At 45.4% G+C, this 24428-nt stretch overlaps 1 protein-coding gene across 3 annotated transcripts in view; it reads left to right on the forward strand.

The window, feature by feature from the left end:
* OCRL (OCRL inositol polyphosphate-5-phosphatase) overlaps positions 1-24428 on the forward strand; it is a 123069-nt gene that overhangs the window by 7339 nt on the left and 91302 nt on the right. For all 3 annotated transcript variants that reach the window (XM_063938368.1, XM_063938369.1, XM_063938370.1), the window contains exons 2-4: positions 8714-8796; positions 9561-9640; positions 10524-10562. In XM_063938368.1, coding sequence (XP_063794438.1) covers positions 8714-8796; positions 9561-9640; positions 10524-10562 — 202 coding nt within the window. The remainder of the gene's footprint in view (positions 1-8713; positions 8797-9560; positions 9641-10523; positions 10563-24428) is intronic.

Here is a 24428-nt window from a genome sequence, read left to right on the forward strand (position 1 = left end):
GTTGTTGAACAGAGTGTCACTTTTGCTGAAGGTGTCACAGCAACTCGGCTGGATTCTCAATATCCCAAAGTCACAGTTGGTTCCTATGACTCGTCTGCCCTTGGGTATGATTCTGGATACGGACCAGAAAGGGGTTTATCTTCCGATAGAGAAGGCCCAGGAACTAATGACTCTGGTAAAAAACCTATTAAGCCAAAACAGGTGTCAGTGCATCACTGCACTCGGGTCCTGGGAAAGATGGTGGCATCTTACGGGGCCATTCCCTTCGGCAGGTTCCATGCGAGGACCTTCCAATGGGATCTACGGGACAAATGGTCCGGATCACATCTACAGATGCATCAGTTAGTCACCCTGTCCCCTAGGGCCAGGGTGTCTCTCCTATGGTGGCTGCAGAGTGCTCACCTTCTGCAGGGTCGCAGGTTCGCCATCCAGGACTGGGCTCTGCTAGCCACGGACGCGAGCCTCCGAGGTTGGGGAGCAGTCACACAGGAAAGAAACTTCCAAGGTCTTTGGGTCAAGTCAAAAAACTTGTATTCAAATCAACATCCTGGAGCTGAGGGCCATATACAACGCCCTTCGGCAAGCGGAGACATTGCTTCGTAACCTACCGGTTCTGATCCAGTCAGACAACATCACCGCAGTGGCTCATGTAAACCGCCAAAGCGGCTGGGCGGAAAATCATGTAAGCGCATTTTCAGCAGTTCATTCCGGGAGTGGACAACTGAGAAGCAGACTTCCTCAGCAAACACGACCTGCATCCAAGAGGGGACTTCTTTAGGAAGCCTTCTCACAGATTGCAAGTCAGTGGGGACTGCCCCAGATAGACATGATGGCGTCCCGCCTCAACAAAAAGCTAAAGAGGTATTGCGCCAGGTCAAGAGACCCTCAGGCGATAGCTGTAGACGCCCTAGTGACACCGTGGGTGTTCCAGTTGGTCTATGTATTTCCTCCTCTTCCTCTCATACCCAAGGTGTTGAGAATAGTAAGAAAAAGAGGAGTGAGAACAATACTCATTGTTCCAAATTGGCCACGAAGGACCTGGTATCCGGATCTGCAGGAAATGCTCACAGAAGATCCGTGGCCTCTTCCTCTAAGACAGGACCTGTTGCAACAGGGGCCCTGTCTATTCCAAGACTTACCGCGGCTGCGTTTGACGGCATGGCGGTTAAACGCCGGATCCTAGCGAATAAGGGTATTCCGGATGAGGTCATTCCTACGCTAATAAAGGCTAGGAAGGACATGACATCTAAACATTATCACCGTATATGGCGAAAATATGTTTCTTGGTGTGAGGCCAGGAATGCTCCTACGGAAGAATTCCATCTGGGCCGCTTCCTTCACTTCCTGCAAACTGGAGTGAATTTGGGCCTAAAATTAGGATCTATTAAGGTTCAGATTTCGGCCTTATCCATTTTCTTTCAAAAGGGATTGGCCTCTCTCTTCCTGAAGTACAAACCTTTGTGAAGGGAGTGCTGCATATTCAGCCTCCTTTTGTACCTCCGGTGGCGCCTTGGGACCTTAACGTGGTGTTAAGTTTCATTAAGTCACACTGGTTTGAACCACTTAAAACGGTGAAGTTGAAATATCTCACTTGGAAGGTGGTCATGTTTTTAGCCTTGGCTTCGGCTAGGCGAGTGTCGGAATTAGCGGCTTTATCACATAAAAGCCCCTATCTGGTTTTCCATATGGATAGAGCGGAATTGCGGACCCGTCCTCAATTCCTGCCAAAAGTGGTTTCATCCTTTCATTTGAACCAACCTATTGTGGTGCCTGTGGCTACGCGTGACTTGGAGGATCCCGAGTCCCTTGATGTGGTCAGGGCTTTGAAAATGTACGTGGTCAGAACGGCTACAGTCAGAAAAACAGAAGCACTGTTTATCCTGTATGCAACCAACAAGATTGGTGCCCCTGCTTCAAAGTAAACTATTGCTCGCTGGATCTGTAACACGATTCAGCAGGCGCATTCTACGGCGGGATTTCCGTTACCTAAATCGGTCAAGGCCCATTCCACTAGGAAAGTGGGCTCTTCTTGGGCGGCTTCCAGAGGGGTCTCGGCACTACAGCTGTGCCGAGCAGCTACTTGGTCGGGTTCAAACTCCTTTGCAAAATTTTATAAGTTTGATACCCTGGCTGAGGAGGACCTCATGTGTGCTCAATCGGTGCTGCAGAGTCATCCGCACTCTCCCGCCCGTTTGGGAGCTTTGGTATAATCCCCATGGTCCTTACGGAGTCCCCAGCATCCTCTAGGACGTAAGAGAAAATAATATTTTAAACCTACCGGTAAATCTTTTTCTCGTAGTCCGTAGATGATGGTGGGCTCCCGTCCCAAGTGCGGACTACTTCTGCAAGACTTGTATATAGTTATTGCTTAATTAAGGGTTATGTTCTAGTTTCATCGGTCTTGGACTGATGCTATGTTGTTTTCATACTGTTAACTGGGTAGTATATCTCAAGTTATACGGTGTGATTGGTGTGGCTGGTATGAATCTTGCCCTTGGATTAACAAAAATCCTTTCCTCGTACTGTCCGTCTCCTCTGGGCACAGTTTCTCTAACTGAGGTCTGGAGGAGGGGCATAGAGGGAGGAGCCAGAGCACACCAGATTTAAAGTCTTTCTTAAAGTGCCCATGTCTCCTGCGGAGCCCGTCTATCCCCATGGTCCTTACGGAGTCCCCAGCATCCTCTACGGACTACGAGAAAAAGATTTACCGGTAGGTTTAAAATCTTATTATATATCACCCAGCGCACTATGTATGTGCATTATACTCTGTATACCGTACTCTGCGTTTTATATGGCATAGGTGTGCATTATACTGTATTCAGTGTACGGTGCATAGTATATATGTATTATGTGCTGTATACAGGATATATATCACCCAGCGTACTATACAGTACATCTGCATTAGACTGTATGTACTGTGTGTTTATGTATGATGTAGTGTATACATATAATGCACTGTACTATATATGATATATGTGTGTGCATTATACTGTATATACTGTACTCTGCGTATTATACTATGTAGTGTATACATATCACACACTACTATAATATATGGTATACAGTATGTGTGCATTGTACTGTGCGTATTCTATATGTGGTATATACATATCACACACTGTACTATATATGGTATGTGTGTGCATTGTACTGTGCGTATTCTATATGTGGTATATACATATCACACACTGTATTATATATGGTATATGTGTGCATATTCTACATGTGGTATATACGTATCACACACTGTATTATATATGGTATATGTGTGCATATTCTACATGTGGTATATACATATCACACACTATTATATATGGTATATGTGTGCATATTCTACATGTGGTATATACGTATCACACACTGTATTATATATGGTATATGTGTGCATATTCTACATGTGGTATATACATATCACACACTATTATATATGGTATATGTGTGCATATTCTACATGTGGTATATACATATCACACACTATTATATATGGTATATGTGTGCATATTCTACATGTGGCATATACATATCACACTCTATTATATATGGTATATGTGTGCATATTCTACATGTGGTATATACGTATCACACACTGGTTTATATATGGTATATGTGTGCATATTCTACATGTTGTATATACGTATCACACACTGTATTATATATGGTATATGTGTGCATATTCTACATGTTGTATATACGTATCACACACTGTATTATATATGGTATATGTGTGCATATTCTACATGTGGTATATACATATCACACACTATTATATATGGTATATGTGTGCATATTCTACATGTGGTATATACATATCACACACTATTATATATGGTATATGTGTGCATATTCTACATGTGGTATATACGTATCACACACTGGTTTATATATGGTATATGTGTGATGAACTCTGCCATGTTGTCAGAGCTGCAAGTGGAGGTACGGCAATCATTATCTTGGCCTTGTTTATTTTAAATTCTTTTTATTTTACGATTGTGTCCATTTTATTTTTTGCTGCAGCTTTTATCACAGCGTTTCTATAGATTGCAAGCTTGCGAGCAGGGCCCTCCTACCTGTATGTCTAGGCTTACCATACTATCTGGATGCACTCAATTTGCCAGCTGTCGGAATCTCGGCGGTCAGGGGCTATTCCCGCTTGTGGGTGTCCATGATACCCGTAGAGTGAGACTAGAACCTGTGGCGAAAAACCTAAGGTGTTACTATATTAGTCTTTTTCATACATTCTGTATTTTGGATATGGGAGACTCAACTTGTATAGAAAGTGTATATCACAAAATGTACCGTGCACTAATAGGATTCAGTATGATATACCGGCAGTGGGGCTGCGCTCGCCAAAGCTTATACAGCTGTGGGATCTTATGGTGGAAGGAGAGACGCCTGTTACAGGTACAGACAAAACCTCGTACCTAGTGTTCACTATTAACGGAGTGTTCAGAACAGGTTTCCAGAGATGCCCCCTCCCTCCGCGGCATTGTGTACTTAGTGCCAGCTCCTGTTTACTGTAGCCAGTGATTACGCTGTAGGCCATGCGGTGATGTGTACGCTGCCCATAATCTGTGTGTGTCTCCTATATCCGTTTATTATTTATTGACTCTGATTGCCTGATTTCGTCATTTGTCTGCATGAGCCTGTGAGGCTGAGGATTTACTGGGGTTTATAATCAGGTGGTTGCTGAACGAAATAATGAAATTATAATATTGCCAACATCTTAGTGGTAAAACAAACTAGTAAATGTTATTTGTTTTTCCATCATGTGGCTGAGAAATGTTAATTTTAGAGATACAGGTTGAGTATCCCATATCCAAATATTCCAAAATACGGAATTTTCGGAGTGAGAGTGAGATAGTGAAACCTTTGTTTTCTGATGGCTCAATGTACAAAAACATTGTTTAATACACAGTTATTAAAAATATTGCCTAAAATTACCTTCAGGCTGTGTGTATAAGGTGTATATGTAACATAAATGCATTCTGTGCTTAGACTTAGGTCCCATCACCATGATATCTCATTATGTTATGCAATTATTCCAAAATACGGAAAAATCCCATATCCAAAATACTTCTGGTCCCAAGCATTTTGGATAAGGGATACTCAACCTGTAATTATAAATAATAATATATTTTATTGAAAAGTTAAATTTCAAGTTAAGATAAAAAAATGTTATAACATTTAAACGTCAAAAGGTTTTGCAATTAAAAATAACCGTTAAGTAAAAATCTCCCTGTAGAGGTCCTATTAAATATGGTTTAATTCTCCCTGATGACTCTGTAGCTAGTGTCTTGGACGGATGTAGGGGGGGGGATGGTGTACAGCGCAGCGGTGTAGCTCCCGCGAATAGTGCCCAAAGCTCTTCAGTTGATTGGTAAACCCGCAACTAGTGATTTCCTACTTGACTAGTGCCTCTTTGCTGACATCATCGCACACAGCACTTAAGACAGGAAATACCGTTTACTATATCTAAAGGGCCCCATACACTAGAGCGATTATGCCCAATTTCAGCCCAATTCGGGCCGATGTATTGGGTGAAATCAGGCATTTTGACTGTGTATCCAATCCGATGCGCGGCCCCGTGAGCGTCAGATCGGATCCTCCAGATCGCTAGTGCTGCACTCGTGATATGTCGGTTCCAGCAGGCATGGCTGGAATCGCATACGATATATCGCAGGCAAAATGTACCAAATCGTTTGGAATAATCTGGAACCATTCCCGAGAAGCTCCTGGGAGAGTTAAAGGGAAATCGCCTCCGACTTCAGCCTCTAGACATATCGTTCTAGTGTATGGGGCCCTTAAGTGTTGGGCATTGGCTGCTGAAAACATCATCCTGACTTACAGTAAGTGCCAGGGAGTGGCGCGTCAGATGAATAGCTCTGGGTGCTAAACCCAGCAATGTGATTGCTATGCTGGGAATTGAATCGGTGTCACCTGTTCTCGTTGCTCTTACACGGTGCAGAGACTTGTGCTGTATATTTCGAAGTCTTCCTTGGTAGCAGATTCAATTAAACTTGATTGATGTAATCTGTTGAAATGTCAAACTGAGTCCGTAGCAAGTATTGCCCCACAGCCCATATAGGTACATAGGGTAAGATGTGTTGTAGTGTCTACTGTAACTGGCTGATTCTGCATGTGCACAGCCGAACATCACCAGCATTTGAATCTCCCCATTAAAATCTTTCGTTATAAAGATTCCTTCTAAGGTGATAGTCTGTGCTTTGAAAGGACGACTCAACTATTCCATTAGTATGTTTTAAAATGGTTTATTGGTGCACAGTACGGGCCCCTTTGTGAAATCGGGCCACCGCTGAAGAAGGTGTGTAGAGTAAAGTTCCAGCGTATATACTGTTCTCTAGGTATCTTTTACATGTTACTACTTTGGCTGGCGTGACACGTTGGATCGGAAGGCCTTGCCATTTATACTCTGCAATGCCAGTCCACATTTACACGGGAATACTAGATCAGTGACTGACTCATAAACATTAATTATGCAGACATGTTCATGTGGACCCCAGATAAGAGCCTACTACAGTGAGCGCTTCTATTTTGCACATTTTTAGATTTTCTTTTCTTTTTTTAAATAAGATATTTTTCATGAGTTTTAGTGACAGAAAGTGAAAGTTAACACACGTAAAAAATAAATAAAAAATGACTGTTGCAAGGCACAGAGTGGAAATACACGGTACAATGCAAAACTTAGCGACTCGTATATTAGTACCGTGAACAGTGGTGCGTTCAGTGGGCCTTCTTAAAGAACAGCTATAGCATTGATGTATAAGGTACCCAAAAGACACATTGCAGGATTCATAAGAGAGAGAGACCTGTGGAAGAAAAATCCCAGATTACCTTATCCCAGAATACCCAAACCTGTGGGCAGGACCAGAGGAAATGCCAAAACGTGTCCTCCACTGCTGAGCATTGGGACACATAGAGACGTCTCTCCCTCCAAATCTAAATAATCGAGTGGGATATGTCCGATGCGATATGGTGGTTGTAAGGCCATTGTAATATACTGTGCTATGTTCTAAAGCACAATGGTGGTTTACCCGCTGCATACTCTGTGTCACTCAATGCCTAAAGCTGGGTACACACTATACGCTACATTGTGCAATATTGGTACTTTAGACCAATCTGCACAACCATTGTATAGTGTATATACCCAATCTGTCGTTAACTGAATCGTCCCATTGGATGTGCTGGATGTCCAATTGGAGTATTTAATTTTAGTAAATGGGATTTATAGAATAAATCTTTAGAAATACATACCAAGGGGCTAATTCAGTTAGCCTCTGTACTTGCCGCAGGGTTTAGCTCCTGGGGTTAAATGCTCGGAGCTTAGGGGGTTATTCCGAGTTGATCGCTCAGTGCCGTTTTTCGCAGCGCAGAACAGGTTACTACTGCTCATGCGTATGCACCGCAATGTGCAGGCGCGTCGTACGAGTCCAAAGCATATCGTTGCTGGGCGATGGATTTAACGAAGAATCCAATCGCACAGTCGATCGCAAGGAGATTGACAGGAAGAAGGCGTTTGTGGGTGGCAACTGACCGTTTTCTGGGAGTGGTTGGAAAAACGCAGACGTGTCTGATGTCAATTCCGGGACCAAAAAGACTGAAGTGATCGCAGCGGCTGAGTAAGTCCAGAGCTACTTAGAAACTGCACAAATCTTTTTCATCCCGCTCGGCTGCACACGCGTTCGCATACTTGCAAAGTGAAAATACACTCCGCCGTGGGCGGTGACTATGGGGGTCATTCCAAGTTGACCGCGAGCTGCCGTCGTTCGCTGTGTATCGATCAGTGAAAAAACGGCTAATCTGCGTATGCACCACAATGCACGCGCGTCGTACAGGTACAAAGTCCATTGTGGTTTTGCACTGGTTCTAGTGACGATTCCAATCGCACAGCCGGCCGCAAAGGAGATTGACAGAAAGAGGGAGTTTCTGGGTGTCAACTGACCGTTTTCAGGGAGTGCTTAGAAAAATGCAGGCATGGCTGGGCATTCGCTGGGCGGGTGTGTGACGTCAAAAGCCATCCCTCCGTCATTAGAATCAATGCACACGAAGAGTAACTACAGGGCTAGTCTTGTTTTGCACAAAAATATTTTGCAGGCGCTCTGCTGCGCAAGCATTCGCACTTCTGCAAAGCTAAAATACACTCCCCAGTGGGCGGCGACAATGCGTTTGCTCGGCTGCTAAAAACTGCTAGCGAGCGATCAACTCGGAATGACCCCCTATGTGTTTGCACGGCTGCTAAAAGTAGCTAGCGAGCGATCAACTCTGAATGACCCCCTTAGTTAGTTATTTCCCACTGTTGCCTTAGCTGCCGGGTTATGTGAGCTATGCAATTACCGCTCACGGTAACCGAGCAGATAACCCTGGAAGCACTTAGTAATTCGGATTTTTGTTTGCTGCTTAGGAGGGTACAGGCAAAAATCCACGTACAGTGTTCCCTCTCGTCTAGTGGGGCTCACCATAGCCAGTAATTGAATAGCCCTGGGCACTTAACCACGGCTAATTGTATCTGCCCCAGAGTTCACCTTTATGAAACAGCCGACAGTCGCACAGTATGACATATTTAGATGTGTTTAATACTATGTAAATGCTACCACCTGCCGTAAGGTGTCCTGTAAGCGTTTCCATATTCTGTATAAAACCTGCTGCTTTACATGTATGAGCGGGAATGTCACGCTTTCCTTGACGATGTGCACATACTGTGGAGGGTACGGAGGTGACTTTGGGGAACGAGGTGCCATGTATGCTGATCCTAAACCACCAGCGCGATGGACAGTATACGTACGTATGTTGTGATATCAGGCTGAGACTGTGTAACCAACCACACTAAAGCGTCAGCTGTCAGATGGTAACAATAACGTCCAGTGGTTAACTTAAACAATTCGGTTACAAGTGAAGTTGTGCATCATTGGTATAGTTTATTATAACCTTTATGTTTACATTGATCATACATACTTATTATTAAACCCTTATATCATTTTATAGTTAAGGACAGACTGGTGTTTTATTAATTAAAATACTGAAATAACCTTTTAAATATTGCTATCGTCTATGGAAAAATGGACATGGGGTGTATACAAAGGACCCCATAGCAACCCCCCCCCCCTTCTTTAAATTAGATTTGTCAGCTGCTATGTTACATACAATCCTGTGTATCTAACATTGGTGCAGATGTATTAAGCCTGGTGAAGGCATAAGGAAGAGATAAAGCTGTGATGAATGCACCAGCTCCTACCTGTTAATTTACATATTAGAGCTGATTGGCTGGCGCGTTTACCATCTTGCACTTATCACTGGTTTATCACTTCCTTGTGCCGTCTCCAGGTTAATACATCTGCCCCACTGTAACTTATGAGCAGGTCTTCGCGCTAAGAAAACATAGCCTCTGTCTCTATTAGGTCTAGTTTCAGTTGAACTCAACCCATCGCTGTGATCTGCTGTCTCTTGCCTTCACTCCCTTGCAATATATATTAGTCTGTAACGTTAGTATTAAACTACTCGTACTGTAATGGCTGTGAGGATAATATTATCTTCCTGTGTTTTAGGCTGGTCATCCGTACGCCGGGTAAAGTTTCGGCCAATGAAGAAGTCCTGCCTATAACAAGTGGATTCAAATGCGTTCAAGGTATGATTTGTCATTTTGGAATTGCAGTTGTTCATGATGAGGTTACTGATTGCTGCACAGGTTACTGACTTCTAACTGAATCAAGTTTTATTTTGTTGCAAAGATAAAAAGTTGCTTAGAGAATATAAAATATTTACAAATTAGACCGGTAGCATTGTCCGGTTGTTCCCTTGTGTGATTTTTATTTTTGGTTAGATTTATGTGCATTAATTGAAGGTCTGTTCTGGAAAATTATGGGGCTTCAAAGTGGCTTCTTGAGGTCAACACAGTCACATAACATGAACATACAGAGGGGGGAATTCAATTCTACATGATGTTCTGTGCACCTATTGGCCAGTTACAGTAGTACGGGGGCGTGTTGTGCTTTTCCGGAAACGGCACATGACATCGAACATGTACAATGAAGTCTGAAATCCCAGATAAGTGCAGCCTGCAGGCTATCTTCGGGAACTAATCGAGTAGCCCTGAGGGATCAGTTAGCCTGCTAATTACCGTGGCTGATTGAATTCCTCCCTAAGCCTGCTAATGCGGAGAAGAAACATTTGTAAATTGCTGAATTTTGCTATATTTCAATTTTCTTATTTTATATTTAAAATGATTATATCTACATTTAACTTCACCTGCCCCATACATACGTTTGTGGCTCATGATATAGCAGCCAGGCAATTCACTGCTAATTACATCTGCATAGTACGGGGATGTAACCAGTTCCTAGTGATGTAACCAGTTCCTCCCTGTGAACATACTGTCCTGAGAGAGTGAATGTATCGCAGCGACATGAAGTTACTTCATACACCTCATAAGTACGTGCACCAACGTCATCTCCAGAGCCTGTTCCTTTTTTTCTGATTGTTTCTTGAGTATTTTGTTTTCTGCCTTTCAGAAGCAGAGGAGACTCTTCTCATTGACATTCCTACTAACAGTAAGTACTGACACCCTCCTGTTGCTGTGGCTTCTCTCTGCTACGTTGCAGCTCCCACATTTAATCATTTGGAAGGAGCAATTAAATGACCTCCTGTCCTGTACTGTCTTATAATATGCAGAAAACTGGCCGGCCTCTTCATAGGAACAGTCACTGACGCGTTTTACCTTACTGATTTGCTTTCTCTGTGAATGGCAGTAAGCAGTGTGAGCTACTGATCCCGTGTTCACAACGTTCTAAGCATTTGCAGAGATTATACATTACGTCTGCTGTATAGCAGTTTATGGAAGCTCTCTCCCACTTGCAGACCCCAAATACTCTTGAACCCTAGTGTGCAGTCTCCACAGAGACGCTTGAAGTAGTGTTATGTGGGTTATGGTTTCCTGGGGACATTGTGGTGGCTGGAAGGAAGTCCGGGTATCCAGAGATTAGCAGTTTATTGCAGAATGAGGCCACTGGACAGTCTGCTGTATCCGTTGTGTCAGGATTATGGTGCACTGTAGCTCTCAGGGTCTCTAGTAGTAGGGTTTAGAGTAAATGGTATCTCTGCTGTACTATATTACATAAGAGAGTGTTGCTGTGACCTGCGCTAGTGCTTTGTCTATATACTGGTATATACTATGTATTCGGTTTGCGTATGAAACGGGCTGGCAGATGGATTCTGCACAATGTTGCTCCAGGACACTAAACTTTGATTCCCAGGATGTTTGCGTCTTCATTGTACAAACGCGTCATGTCCCCTTTCCACGTTGCAGTTTTGACACCCAAAACAAACATCTTTTGTTTTTTTGCTCAACCTCCTCAGTGTTTGTGGTTTTTTTATTTCATGTTTCTCTATCGTCCTAGTGGATGCTGGGGTTCCTGAAAGGACCATGGGGAATAGCGGCTCCGCAGGAGACAGGGCACAAAAAGTAAAGCTTTTCCAGATCAGGTGGTGTGCACTGGCTCCTCCCCCTATGACCCTCCTCCAGACTCCAGTTAGATTTTTGTGCCCGGCCGAGAAGGGTGCAATCTAGGTGGCTCTCCTAAAGAGCTGCTTAGAGAAAGTTTAGCTTAGGTTTTTTATTTTACAGTGAGTCCTGCTGGCAACAGGATCACTGCAACGAGGGACTGAGGGGAGAAGAAGTGAACTCACCTGCGTGCAGGATGGATTGGCTTCTTGGCTACTGGACATTAGCTCCAGAGGGACGATCACAGGTACAGCCTGGATGGTCACCGGAGCCGCGCCGCCGGCCCCCTTGCAGATGCTGAAGTTAGAAGAGGTCCAGAATCGGCGGCTGAAGACTCTGACAGTCTTCTAAAGGTAGCGCACAGCACTGCAGCTGTGCGCCATTTTCCTCTCAGCACACTTCACACGCTGTCACTGAGGGTGCAGGGCGCTGGGGGGGGGCGCCCTGGGAGGCAAATGTAAACCTATATACTGGCTAAAAATACCTCACATATAGCCCCCAGAGGCTATATGGAGATATTTAACCCCTGCCAAACTTCACTAAAGAGCGGGAGACGAGCCCGCCGTAAAAGGGGCGGGGCCTATCTCCTCAGCACACAGCGCCATTTTTTCTCTCACAGAAAGGCTGGAGAGAAGGCTCCCAGGCTCTCCCCTGCACTGCACTACAGAAACAGGGTTTAAACAGAGAGGGGGGGCACAAATTGGCGATATAAATATATATATAAAGATGCTATTAGGGAGAAACACTTATATAAGGTTGTCCCTATGTAATTATAGCGTTTTTTGGTGTGTGCTGGCAAACTCTCACTCTGTCTCTCCAAAGGGCTAGTGGGGTCCTGTCCTCTGTCAGAGCATTCCAGGTGTGTGTGCTGTGTGTCGGTACGTGTGTGTCGACATGTATGAGGACGATGCTGGAGGAGGCGGAGAAATTGCCTGTAATGGTGATGTCACTCTCTAGGGAGTCGACACCGGAATGGATGGCTTATTTAGGGAATTACGTGAGAATGTCAACACGCTGCAAGGTCGGTTGACGACATGAGACGGCCGACAAACAATTAGTAACGGTCCAGGCGTCTCAGAAACACCGTCAGGGGTTTTTTATAAAAAACGCCCATTTACCTCAGTCGGTCGACACAGACACAGACACGGACACTGAATCCAGTGTCGACGGTGAATAAACAAACGTATTCCTCATTAGGGCCACACGTTAAGGGCAATGAAGGAGCTGTTACATATTTCTGATACTACAAGTACCACAGAAAAGGGTATTATGTGGAAGTGAAAAAACTACCTGTAGTTTTTCCTGAATCAGATAAAATAAAATGAAGTGTGTGATGATGCGTTGGTTTACCCCGATAGCAAATATTGGCGTTATACCTTTTCCCGCCAGAAGTTAGGGCGCGTTGGGAAACACCCATTAGGGTGGATAAGGCGCTCACACACTTATCAAGTGGCGTTACCGTCTCCAAATACGGCCGCCCTCAAGGAGCCAGCTGATAGGCAGCTGGAAAAATATCCTAAAAAGTATATACACACAGACGGTGGTTATACTGCGACCAGCATCAGCCTGGAGATGCAGTGCTGGGTTGGCTTGGTCGAATTCCCTGACTAAAAATATTTTATTGATATAGAGCATTTAATAGGATGCATTCTATATATATGTATGCGAGATGCACAGAGGGATATTTGCACTCTGGCATCAAGATAAGTGCGTTGTCCATATCTCCCAGAAGATGTCATGGACACGACAGTGGTCAGGTGATACAGATCCCATACGGCACATGGAAGTATTGCCGTATAAAGGGAAGGAGTTATTTGGGGTCGGTCCGTCGGACCTGGGGGCCACGGCCACAGCTGGGAAATCCAACCTTTTTACCCCAAGTTACATCTCAGCAGAAAAAGACACTGTCTTTTCAGCCTCAATCCTTCCGTTCCCATGTGGGCAAGCGGGCAAAAGGCCAGTCATATCTGCCCAGACATAGAGGAAAGGGAAGTAGACTGCAGCAGGCAGCCCCTTCCCAGGAAAAGAAGCCCTCCACCAGTGGGGGGGTAGTCTCAAGAGTCTCAGCGCGCAGTGGGATCACTCGCAAGTTGACCCCTAGATCATACAAGTATTATCCCAGGGGTACAGATTGGAGAGTCGAGACATTTTTTTCCTCGCAGGTTCCTGAAGCCTGCTTTACCAACGGCTCCCTCCGACAAGGAGGCAGTATTGGGAAAAAATTCACAAGCTGTATTTCCAGCAGGTGATAATCAAAGTACCCCTCCTACAACAAGGAAAAGGGTATTAGTCCTCCACACTATATTGTGGTACTGAAGCCAGACGGCTTGGTGAGACATAGTCTAAATCTGAAATCTTTGAACACTTACATAAAAAGGTTCAAATCAAGATGGAGTCACTCAGAGCAGTGATAGAGAACCGGAAAAAAGGGGACTATATGGTGTCCCTGGACATCAAGGATTACCTCCATGTCCAAATTTGCCCTTCTCAACAAGGGTACCTCTGGTTCGTGATACAGAACTGTCAATATCAGTTTCAGACGCTGCCGTTGAATTATCCACGGCACCCCGGGCCTTTACCAAGGTAATGGCCGAAAAGATGATTCTTAAAAGAAGAAAGGCATCTAAATTATCCCTTACTTGGACGATATCCTGAAAGGGACAAGTTTCCAGAGAACAGTTGGAGGTCGGAAAAGAACTATCTAAAGTAGTTCTACGACAGCACGAGTGGATTCTAAATATTCCAAAAATCGCAGCTGTTTTCCGATGATACGTCTGCTGTTCCTAGGAATGATTCTGGGCATAGTCCAGAAAGAGGTATTTCTCCTGGAGGGGAAAGCCAGGGAGTTATCCGACCTAGTCAGAAACCTCCTAAATCCAGGCCAAGTATCAGTGCATCAATGCACAGGAGTCCTGGGAAAAATGGTGGCTTCTTACGAAGCGATTCCATTCGGCAGATCTCACGCAAAAACTTTTCAGGGGGATTTGCTGGACGAATGGTCCGGATCGCATCTTCAGATGCATCAGCGGATAACCCTGTCTCCAAGGACAAGGGTGTCTCTTCTGTGGGGGCTGCAGAGTGCTCATCTTCTAGAGGGCAGCACATTCAGCATTCAGGACTGTGTTCTGGTGACCACGGATGCCAGCCTGAGAGGCTGGGGAACAGTCACACAAGGAAGAAATTTCCAAGGAAGTGTGGTCAAGTCTGGAGATTTCTCTCCACATGAATATACTGGAGCTAAGGGCAATTTACGATGCTCTGAGCCTAGGAAGACCTCTGCTTCAAAGTCAACCGGTGCTGATCCAGTAGGACATCATCATGGCAGTCGCCCACGTAAACAGACGGGGCGGCACAAGAAGCAGGAGGGCAATGACAGCAAGGATTCTTCGCTGGGCGAAAGATCATGTGATAACACTGTCAGCAGTGTTCATTCCGGGAGTGGACAACTAAGAAGATTTCCTCAGCATAAATGAATTCCACCCGGAAAAGTGGGAACTTCATCTGGAAGTTTCCACATGTTTGTAAACCGTTGGGAAAGACCAAAGGTGGTTATGATGGCGTCCCACATGAAGCGCCAGGTCTAGAGACCCTCAGGCAATAGCTGGGACGCTCTGGTAACACCGTGGGTGTACCAGTCGGTGTATGTGTTCCCTCCTCTGCCTTTCATACCCAGTGTATGGAGAATGATAGGAAGGAGAGGAGTAAGAACTATACTCGGGGTTCCGGTTTGGGCCAAGAAGAACTTGGTACCCGGAACTTCAAGAGATACTAGAAAGGATCTTGATTCAGCAAGAATCATGTCTGTTCCATGACTTACCGCAGCTGCGTTGACGCCAGGGCGGGTGAACGCCGGATCCTAAGGGAAAAAGGCATTCCGGAAGAGGTCATCCCTACCCTGGTCAGAGCCAGGAAGGAGGTGACCGCACAACATTATCACCGCTTAGGTGAAAATATGTTCCATGGTGTGAGGCCAGGAAGGCTCCACGGAAGAATTTCAACTAGGTTAATTCCTACATTTCCTGCAAGCAGGAGTGTATATGGGTCTCAAATTGGGGTCCATTAAGGTTCAAATTTCGACCGGTCGATTTTCTTCCAGAAAGAAATTGGCTTCAGTTCCTGAAGTCCAGAAGTTGTTAAGGGAGTACTGCATATACAACCCCTTTTTGATGTCTCCAGTGGCACTGGGCGATCTCAACGTAGTTTGGGATTCCTAAAATCACATTGTTTTAAACAACTCAAATCTGTGGATTTGATATATCTCACATGGAAAGTGACCATGCTGTTGGTCCTGGCCTCGGCCAGGCGAGTGTCAGAATTGGCGGCTTTATCTCACAAAGCCATATCTGATTGTCCATTCGGACAGAGCAAAGCTGTGGACTCGTCCCCAGTTTCTCCCTAAGGTGGTGTCAGCGTTTTCACCTGAACCAGCTTATTGTGGTGCCTGCGGCTACTAGGGACTTGGAGGACTCCAAGTTGCTGGATGTTGTCAGGACCCTGAAAATATAGTTTCCAGGTCGGCTGGAGTCAGGAAATCTGACTTGCTGTTTATCCTGTATGCACCCAACAAGCTGGGTGCTCCTGCTTCTAAGCAGACTATTGCTCGTTGGATTTGTAGTACAATTCAGCTTGCACATTCTGTGGCAGGCTTGCCACAGCAAAAAATATGTAAATGCCCATTCCACAAGGAAGGTGGGCTCATCTTGGGCGGCTGCCCGAGGGGTCTCGGCATTACAACTCTGCCGAGCAGCTACGTGGTCGGGGGAGAACACGTTTGTAAAATTTTACAAATTTGATACCCTGGCAAAAGAGGACCTAGAGTTCTCTCATTCGGTGCTGCAGAGTCATCCGCACTCTCCCGCCCGTTTGGGAGCTTTGGTATAATCCCCATGGTCCTTTCAGGAACCCCAGCATCCACTAGGACGATAGAGAAAATAAGAATTTACTTACCGATAATTCTATTTCTCGGAGTCCGTAGTGGATGCTGGGCGCCCATCCCAAGTGCGGATTATTCTGCAATACTTGTACATAGTTATTGTTACAAAAATCGGGTTATTGTTGTAGGAAGCCGTCTTTCAGAGGCTCCTTTTGTTATCATACTGTTAACTGGGTTTAGATCACAAGTTGTACGGTGTGATTGGTGTGGCTGGTATGAGTCTTACCCGGGATTCAAAATCCTCCCTTATTGTGTACGCTCGTCCGGGCACAGTACCTAACTGGAGTCTGGAGGAGGGTCATAGGGGGAGGAGCCAGTGCACACCACCTGATCTGGAAAAGCTTTACTTTTTGTGCCCTGTCTCCTGCGGAGCCGCTATTCCCCATGGTCCTTTCAGGAACCCCAGCATCCACTACGGACTCCGAGAAATAGAATTATCGGTAAGTAAATTCTTATTTTTTCTGATATTTATCAATTAACACATACTAGGGTATTCAATTATCCGCAAATTCGCGGCAATCGCACAAAAATTGCCGCGAAAACGCTCCGTTTTTCGACCTATTTAATTCCAAACGGGTTTCACCTGAAAATTCTTGCAGTGAAAAGTGCAGGTGAAAATGGGGATATCAGCCTGTACCCCAAAAAATGCTAAACTAACATAGGAAAACAGCAGAGAAGTGTATTAGAGATCACATTAGAGAGTTTTTGGGGACTTAAATTGTGTGAAATGGCTGTTATATGCATTTTGGAAAAAATTCAAAAAATGATAGCAAGTTTTTTTTTTTTTTTTTTTAGCAAAATAAATGCTCATTAAATTTGGGGTACATGAAAATGGGTATAAGTATATATTTGGGTCATTTTAGGGTACTTTATAAAAAAAGTGGAAACAGACCGATTATGACCATCTGCAAGCCTAAAAACACCTGTCCCACTCATAAAGCACTCCAATATACCTGTCCCATACCTTGAACCCCAATTTCTATCACTTTGTACTTTTTCATGCCAAAAATGACATGTCATTATTGCCCAATTAAAAATAATTAAAAACCTCATCGTGCCTAATTAGTCATTAAGGGGGGTGTCCCAGGAGTTCTGTACCATATCCAAACAATTTTACCTTAAAATAGTGACTTTACCCAACTTTTCACCTGCTCAGAGTAGGTGAAGTGAAATTAGTGAAAAAATGATCACCGATAAATTTTCCTGGAAAATTGAATAGGCTGTAATTGCGTTTCGCGGGAAAAGTCCCTTTTTTCGCGCGAAAACCGGACTTTTCACGCGAAAAGTCCGTTATCGCTGCTAATTGAATATACCCCATAACGTGTGTTTGTAATAAGTCTCTCCTACTGTATAGAGGTACAGTGCATTACAACTACTTTTGTATACTACCACCTCTTGTTAGAGGAGAATACTGATTGCAGAGTGTTTAGTGACTGTCCTATTACAGATATAATGTATTGCAGTGTTAACACATATTATCGCCTGAGGGGGTTTTGCTATGTTTTTTTTTTCTTAGTGGATTTTTTTTTTCTTTTTACTATAAATGCTATTGGGTAAAATACACGACGCAAGCCTGATTGCGTACCGTATCTTGCGTGAAATTGCACGCACATGCTCCGCAATTGAGTGCACATAAAATACAATAACACGGAGTCCAGCGCGTTCCAAACAGATATACACTTATGGCAAGAGGTGGAATAGAAGGTCTATGGGGCGGCATCATATATGCAAAGTACAGTGGGGGCAGACCTCCCTGTAAGCATATGTGCCTTTCAGGAGATGTAGCTTTTGACCTTCTACATGATAAGGTCCAAGTACCTACAGAAGACGACATGTAGTAATCCAGGGACATATGCTATGGATGCATCCAGAGGGGTGTACATCTCTGCGGAAAGTTACCAATTTTTCCAGCATGGGGGAGTCCTGTCTGTGTAAAGCTTGTATGTTCTTTCCATAAATCAAAGGAAAGCACCGTGCTCAGCTCTTGAGATATTGTATGTAGCAAAATGTATATAGCTTAACCACTTAACTGGCACGGTCAGATTACAGGCAACTACGCCGCCCCACCGTGTCCCCCCGTTTTTGATAATATTTAAATATGGAAAAAAAAATACTTTTTATGCTTTCTGAAATAAAAAAATTAACAATGTTATGAATGGTTTTGAAGGGAAAAATCGTCAGTTAAGTGGTTAGAGGGGGGTTTGGGGAAGACAAGAAATTACATGTAATAAATTGGAATCGGGGAGAAAGACGTGTCCATAATAATGTCAGTAATAATGACGAAAAAATCTAAGGATAAACAATAGAGAAAAAGAAGGAAATAGCACAGCCAATCTTAAAAATGATTTAAGACTGGTTCTGCTTTTCCCTTTTTTTTTTTTTTCTTTTTGTCTTTTGTCTTTTTCTTTGTATATTTCTCTGACGTCCTAGTGGATGCTGGGGACTCCGTAAGGACCATGGGGAATAGCGGCTCCGCAGGAGACTGGGCACAAAAGTAAAGCTTTAGAACTACCTGGTGTGCACTGGCTCCTCCCCCTATGACCCTCCTCCAAGCCTCAGTTAGATTTTTGTGCCCGAACGAGAAGGGTGCACACTAGGTGGCTCTCCTGAGCTGCTTAGTGAAAAGTTTAGTTTTAGGTTTTTTAGGTTCAGTGAGACCTGCTGGCAACAGGCTCACTGCATCGAGGGACTAAGGGGAGAAGAAGCGAACTCACCTGCGTGCAGAGTGGATTGGGCTTCTTAGGCTACTGGACATTAGCTCCAGAGGGACCGATCACAGGCCCAGCCATGGATAGGTCCCAGAGCCGCGCCGCCGGCACCCTTACAGAGCCAGAAGACAGAAGAGGTCCGGAAAATCGGCGGCAGAAGACGTCCTGTCTTCAACAAGGTAGCGCACAGCACTGCAGCTGTGCGCCTTTGCTCTCAGCACACTTCACACTCCGGTCACTGAGGGTGCAGGGCGCTGGGGGGGGGCGCCCTGAGACGCAATAAAAACACCTTGGATGGCAAAAAAAATGCATCACATATAGCTCCTGGGCTATATGGATGAATTTAACCCCTGCCAGAATACACAGAAAAACGGGAGATAAGGCCGCCGAGAAGGGGGCGGAGCCTATCTCCTCAGCACACTGGCGCCATTTTCCCTCACAGCTCCGTTGGAGGGAAACTCCCTGGCTCTCCCCTGCAGTCACTACACTACAGAAAGGGTTAAAAAAGAGAGGGGGGCACTAATTACGCGCAGTATTAAAAATACAGCAGCTATAAATGGAAAAACACTTATATATAAGGTTATCCCTGTATATATATAGCGCTCTGGTGTGTGCTGGCAAACTCTCCCTCTGTCTCCTCAAAGGGCTAGTGGGGTCCTGTCCTCTATCAGAGCATTCCCTGTGTGTGTGCTGTGTGTCGGTACGTTTGTGTCGACATGTATGAGGAGAAAAATGATGTGGAGACGGAGCAGATTGCCTGTAATAGTGATGTCACCCCCTAGGGGGTCGACACCTGAGTGGATGAACTGTTGGAAGGAATTACGTGACAGTGTCAGCTCTGTATAAAAGACAGTGGTTGACATGAGACAGCCGGCTACTCAGCTTGTGCCTGTCCAGACGTCTCATAGGCCGTCAGGGGCTCTAAAGCGCCCGTTACCTCAGATGGCAGATATAGACGCCGACACGGATACTGACTCCAGTGTCGACGGTGAAGAGACAAATGTGACTTCCAGTAGGGCCACACGTTACATGATTGAGGCAATGAAAAATGTTTTACACATTTCTGATAATACGAGTACCACCAAAAAGGGGTATTATGTTCGGTGAGGAAAAACTACCTGTAGTTTTCCTGAATCTGAGAAATTAAATGAGGTGTGTGATGATGCGTGGGTTTCCCCCGATAACAACTGATAATTGCTAAAATGTTATTGGCATTATATCCTTTCCCGCCAGAGGTTAGGGTGCGTTGGGAAACACCCCCTAGGGTGGATAAAGCGCTCACACGCTTGTAAGAACAAGGGCTCTACCCTCTCCTGAGATGGCCGCCCTTAAGGATCCTGCTGATAGAAAGCAGGAGGGTATCCTAAAATGTATTTACACACATACTGGTGTTATACTGCGACCAGCAATCGCCTCAGCCTGGATGTGCAGTGCTGGGTTGGCGTGGTCGGATTCCCTGACTGAAAATATTGATACCCTAGATAGGGACAGTATATTATTGCCTATAGAGCATTTAAAAGATGCATTTCTATATATGCGTGATGCACAGCGGAATATTTGCCGACTGGCATCAAGTCTAAGTGCGTTGTCCGTTTCTGCCAGTAGAGAGTTATGGACACGACAGTGGTCAGGTGATGCGGATTCCAAACGGCATTTGGAAGTATTGCCTTATTAAGGGAGTTATTTGGGGTCGGTCTTTCAGACCTGGTGGCCACGGCAACAGCTGGGAAATCCACGTTTGTACCCCAGGTCGCCTCTCAACATAAGAAGACGCCGTATTATCAGGCGCAGTCTTTTCGTGGGCAAGCGGGCAAAAGGTTCCTCATTTCTGCCCCGTGACAGAGGGAGAGGAAAAAGGCTGCAGAAATCAGCCAGTTCCCAGGAACAGAAGCCCTCTCCCGCCGCTGCCAAGCCCTCAGTATGACGCTGGGGCTTTACAAGCAGAATCAGGCACGGTGGGGGCCCGTCTCAATGAATTTCAGTGCGCAGTGGCTCACTCGCAAGTAGACCCCTGAATCCTTCAGGTGATATCTCAGGGGTACAAATTGGAATTCGAGACGTCTCCCCCTCGCCGTTTCCTAAAGTCGGCTTTACCGATGTCTCCTTCTGACAGGGAGGCAGTTTTGGAAGCCATTCACAAGCTGTATTCCCAGCAGGTGATAATCAAGGTACCCCTCCTGCAACAGGGAACGGGGTATTATTCAACACTGTTGTGGTACCGAAGCCGGACGGCTCGGTGAGACCGATTCTAAATCTAAAATCTTGAACACTTACATACGGAGGTTCAAATTCAAGATTGAGTCACTCAGAGCAGTGATTGCGAACCTGGAAGAAGGGGACTACATGATGTCTCGGGACATCAAGGATGCTTGCCTTCATGTCCCAATTTACCCTTCTCACCAAGGGTACCTCAGGTTTATGGTACAGAACTGTCACTATCAGTTTCAGACGCTGCCGTATGGATGGTCCACGGCACCCCGGGTCTTTACCAAGGTAATGGCCGAAATGATGATACTCCTTCGAAGGAAGGGAATTTTAGTTATCCCTTACTTGGACGATTCCCTGATAAGGGTAAGATCCAGGGAACAGTTGGAGGTCGGTGTAGCACTATCTCAGGTAGTGTTGCGGCAGCGCGATGGGATTCTCAATATTCCAAAATCGCAGCTGATTCCGACGACTCGTCTTCTGTTCCTAGGGATGATCCTGGACACAGTCCAGAAAAAGGTGTTTCTCCCGGAGGAGAAAGTCAGGGAGTCATCCGAGCTAGTCGGGAACCTTCTATAACCGAGCCAAGTCTCAGTACATCAATGAAATGGTTCTGGGAAAAATGGTGGCTTCCTACGAAGCAATCTCATTCGGCAGATTCCACGCAAGAACTTTCCAGTGGGACCTGCTGGACAAATGGTCCGGGTCGCATCTTCAGATGCATCAGCGGATAACCCTGTCACCAAGCACAAGGGTGTCTCTCCTGTGGTGGTTGCAGAGTGCTCATCTTCTAGAGGGCCGCACACCACGGACATAAATATACTGAAGCTAAGGGTCATTTACAATGCTCTAAGCTCAGCAAGACCTCTGCTTCAAGGTCACCCGGAGTTGATCCATTGGGACAACATCACGGCAGTCACCCACGTAAACAGACAGGGTGACACAAGAAGCAGGAGGGCAATGGCAGAAGCTGCAAGGATTCTTCGCTGGGCGGAAAATCATGTGATAGCACTGTCAGCAGTATTCATTCCGGGAGTGGACAACTGGGAAGCAGACTTCCTCAGCAGACACGACCTCCACCCGGGAGAGTGGGGACTTCACCCAGAAGTCTTCCACATGTTTATAAAACTCGACAAGTATTGCGCCAGGTCAAGGGACCCTCAGGCAATAGCTGTAGACGCTCTGGTAACACAGTGGGTGTACCAGTCAGTGTATGTGTTCCCTCCTCTGCCTCTCATACCCAAGGTACTGAGAATTATAAGATGGAGAGGAAGGACTTGGTAACCGGAACTTCAAGAGATGCTCACGGAGGATCCGTGGCCTCTACCTCTAAGAAGGGACCTGCTCCAGCAAGGACCCTGTCTGTTCCAAGACTTACCGCGGCTGCGTTTGACGGCATGGCGGTTGAACGCCGGATCCTGATGGAGAAAGGCATTCCGGATGAAGTCATTCCTATCCTGATCAAAGCCAGGAAAGATATAACCGCAAAACATTATCACCGCATTTGGCGAAAATATGTTGCGTGGTGCGAGGCCAGTAAGGCCCCGACGGAGGAATTTTCAACTAGGTCGATTCCTACATTTCCTGCAAACAGGAGTGTCTATGGGCCTGAAATGGGGGTCCATTAAGGTTCAAATTTCGGCCCTGTCAATTTTCTTCCAAAAAGAACTAGCTTCAGTCCCTGAAGTTCAGACGTTTGTGAAAGGGGTACTGTATATACAGCCTCCTTTTGTGCCTCCAGTGGCACCTTGGGATCTAAATGTAGTTTTTGGGTTCCAAAAAGTCACATTGGTTTGAACCACTTAAATATGTGGAGTTAAAATATCTCACATGGAAAGTGGTCATGCTGTTGGCCCTGGCCTGGGCCAGGTGCGTGTCAGAATTGGCGGCTTTATCCTGTAAAAGCCCTCATCTGATTTTCCATTGGGACAGGGCGGAATTGAGGACTCGTCCTCAGTTTCTCCCTAAGGTGGTTTTCAGCGTTTCACCTGAATCAACCTATTGTGGTGCCTGCGGCTACTAGGGACTTGGAGGACTCCAAGTTGCTAGACGTTGTCAGAGCCCTGGAAATATAGGTTTCCAGGACGGCTGGAGTCAGAAAATCTGACTCGTTGTTTATTCTGTATGCACCCAACAAGCTGGGTGCTCCTGCTGCTAAGCAGACTATTGCTCGTTGGATTTGTAGTACAATTCAGCTTGCACATTCTGTGGCAGGCCTGCCACAGCCAAAATCTGTAAAAGCCCATTCCACAAGGAAGGTGGGCTCATCTTGGGCGGCTGCCCGAGGGGTTTTGGCTTTACAACTTTGCCGAGCAGCTACTTGGTCAGGAGCAAATACGTTTGTAAAATTCTACAAATTTGATACCCTGGCTGAGGAGGACCTGGAGTTCTCTCATTTGGTGCTGCAGAGTCATCCGCACTCTCCCGCCCGTTTGGGAGCTTTGGTATAATCCCCATGGTCCTTACGGAGTCCCCAGCATCCACTAGGACGTCAGAGAAAATAAGAATTTACTTACCGATAATTCTATTTCTCGTAGTCCGTAGTGGATGCTGGGCGCCCATCCCAAGTGCGGATTGTCTGCAATACTGGTACATAGTTATTATTACCAAAAAATCGGGTTATTGCTGTAGTGAGCCATCTTTTCTAGAGGCTCCTCTGTTATCATGCTGTTAACTGGGTTTAGATCACAAGTTATATGGTGTGATTGGTGTGGCTGGTATGAGTCTTACCCGGGATTCAAAATCCTTCCTTATTGTGTACGCTCGTCCGGGCACAGTATCCTAACTGAGGCTTGGAGGAGGGTCATAGGGGGAGGAGCCAGTGCACACCAGGTAGTTCTAAAGCTTTACTTTTGTGACCAGTCTCCTGCGGAGCCGCTATTCCCCATGGTCCTTACGGAGTCCCCAGCATCCACTACGGACTACGAGAAATAGAATTATCGGTAAGTAAATTCTTATTTTTCTTCATCATTACTGACATTATGGAAACATCTTTCTCCCCGATTCCCATTTATTACATATCATTTCTTGTCTTCCCCAAACCCCATTTTCCATTTGACTACCATCAGAG

Source organism: Pseudophryne corroboree, chromosome 8 (assembly GCF_028390025.1).
Source record: "Pseudophryne corroboree isolate aPseCor3 chromosome 8, aPseCor3.hap2, whole genome shotgun sequence".
In the NCBI taxonomy this organism is placed as follows: Eukaryota; Metazoa; Chordata; class Amphibia; order Anura; family Myobatrachidae; genus Pseudophryne; species Pseudophryne corroboree.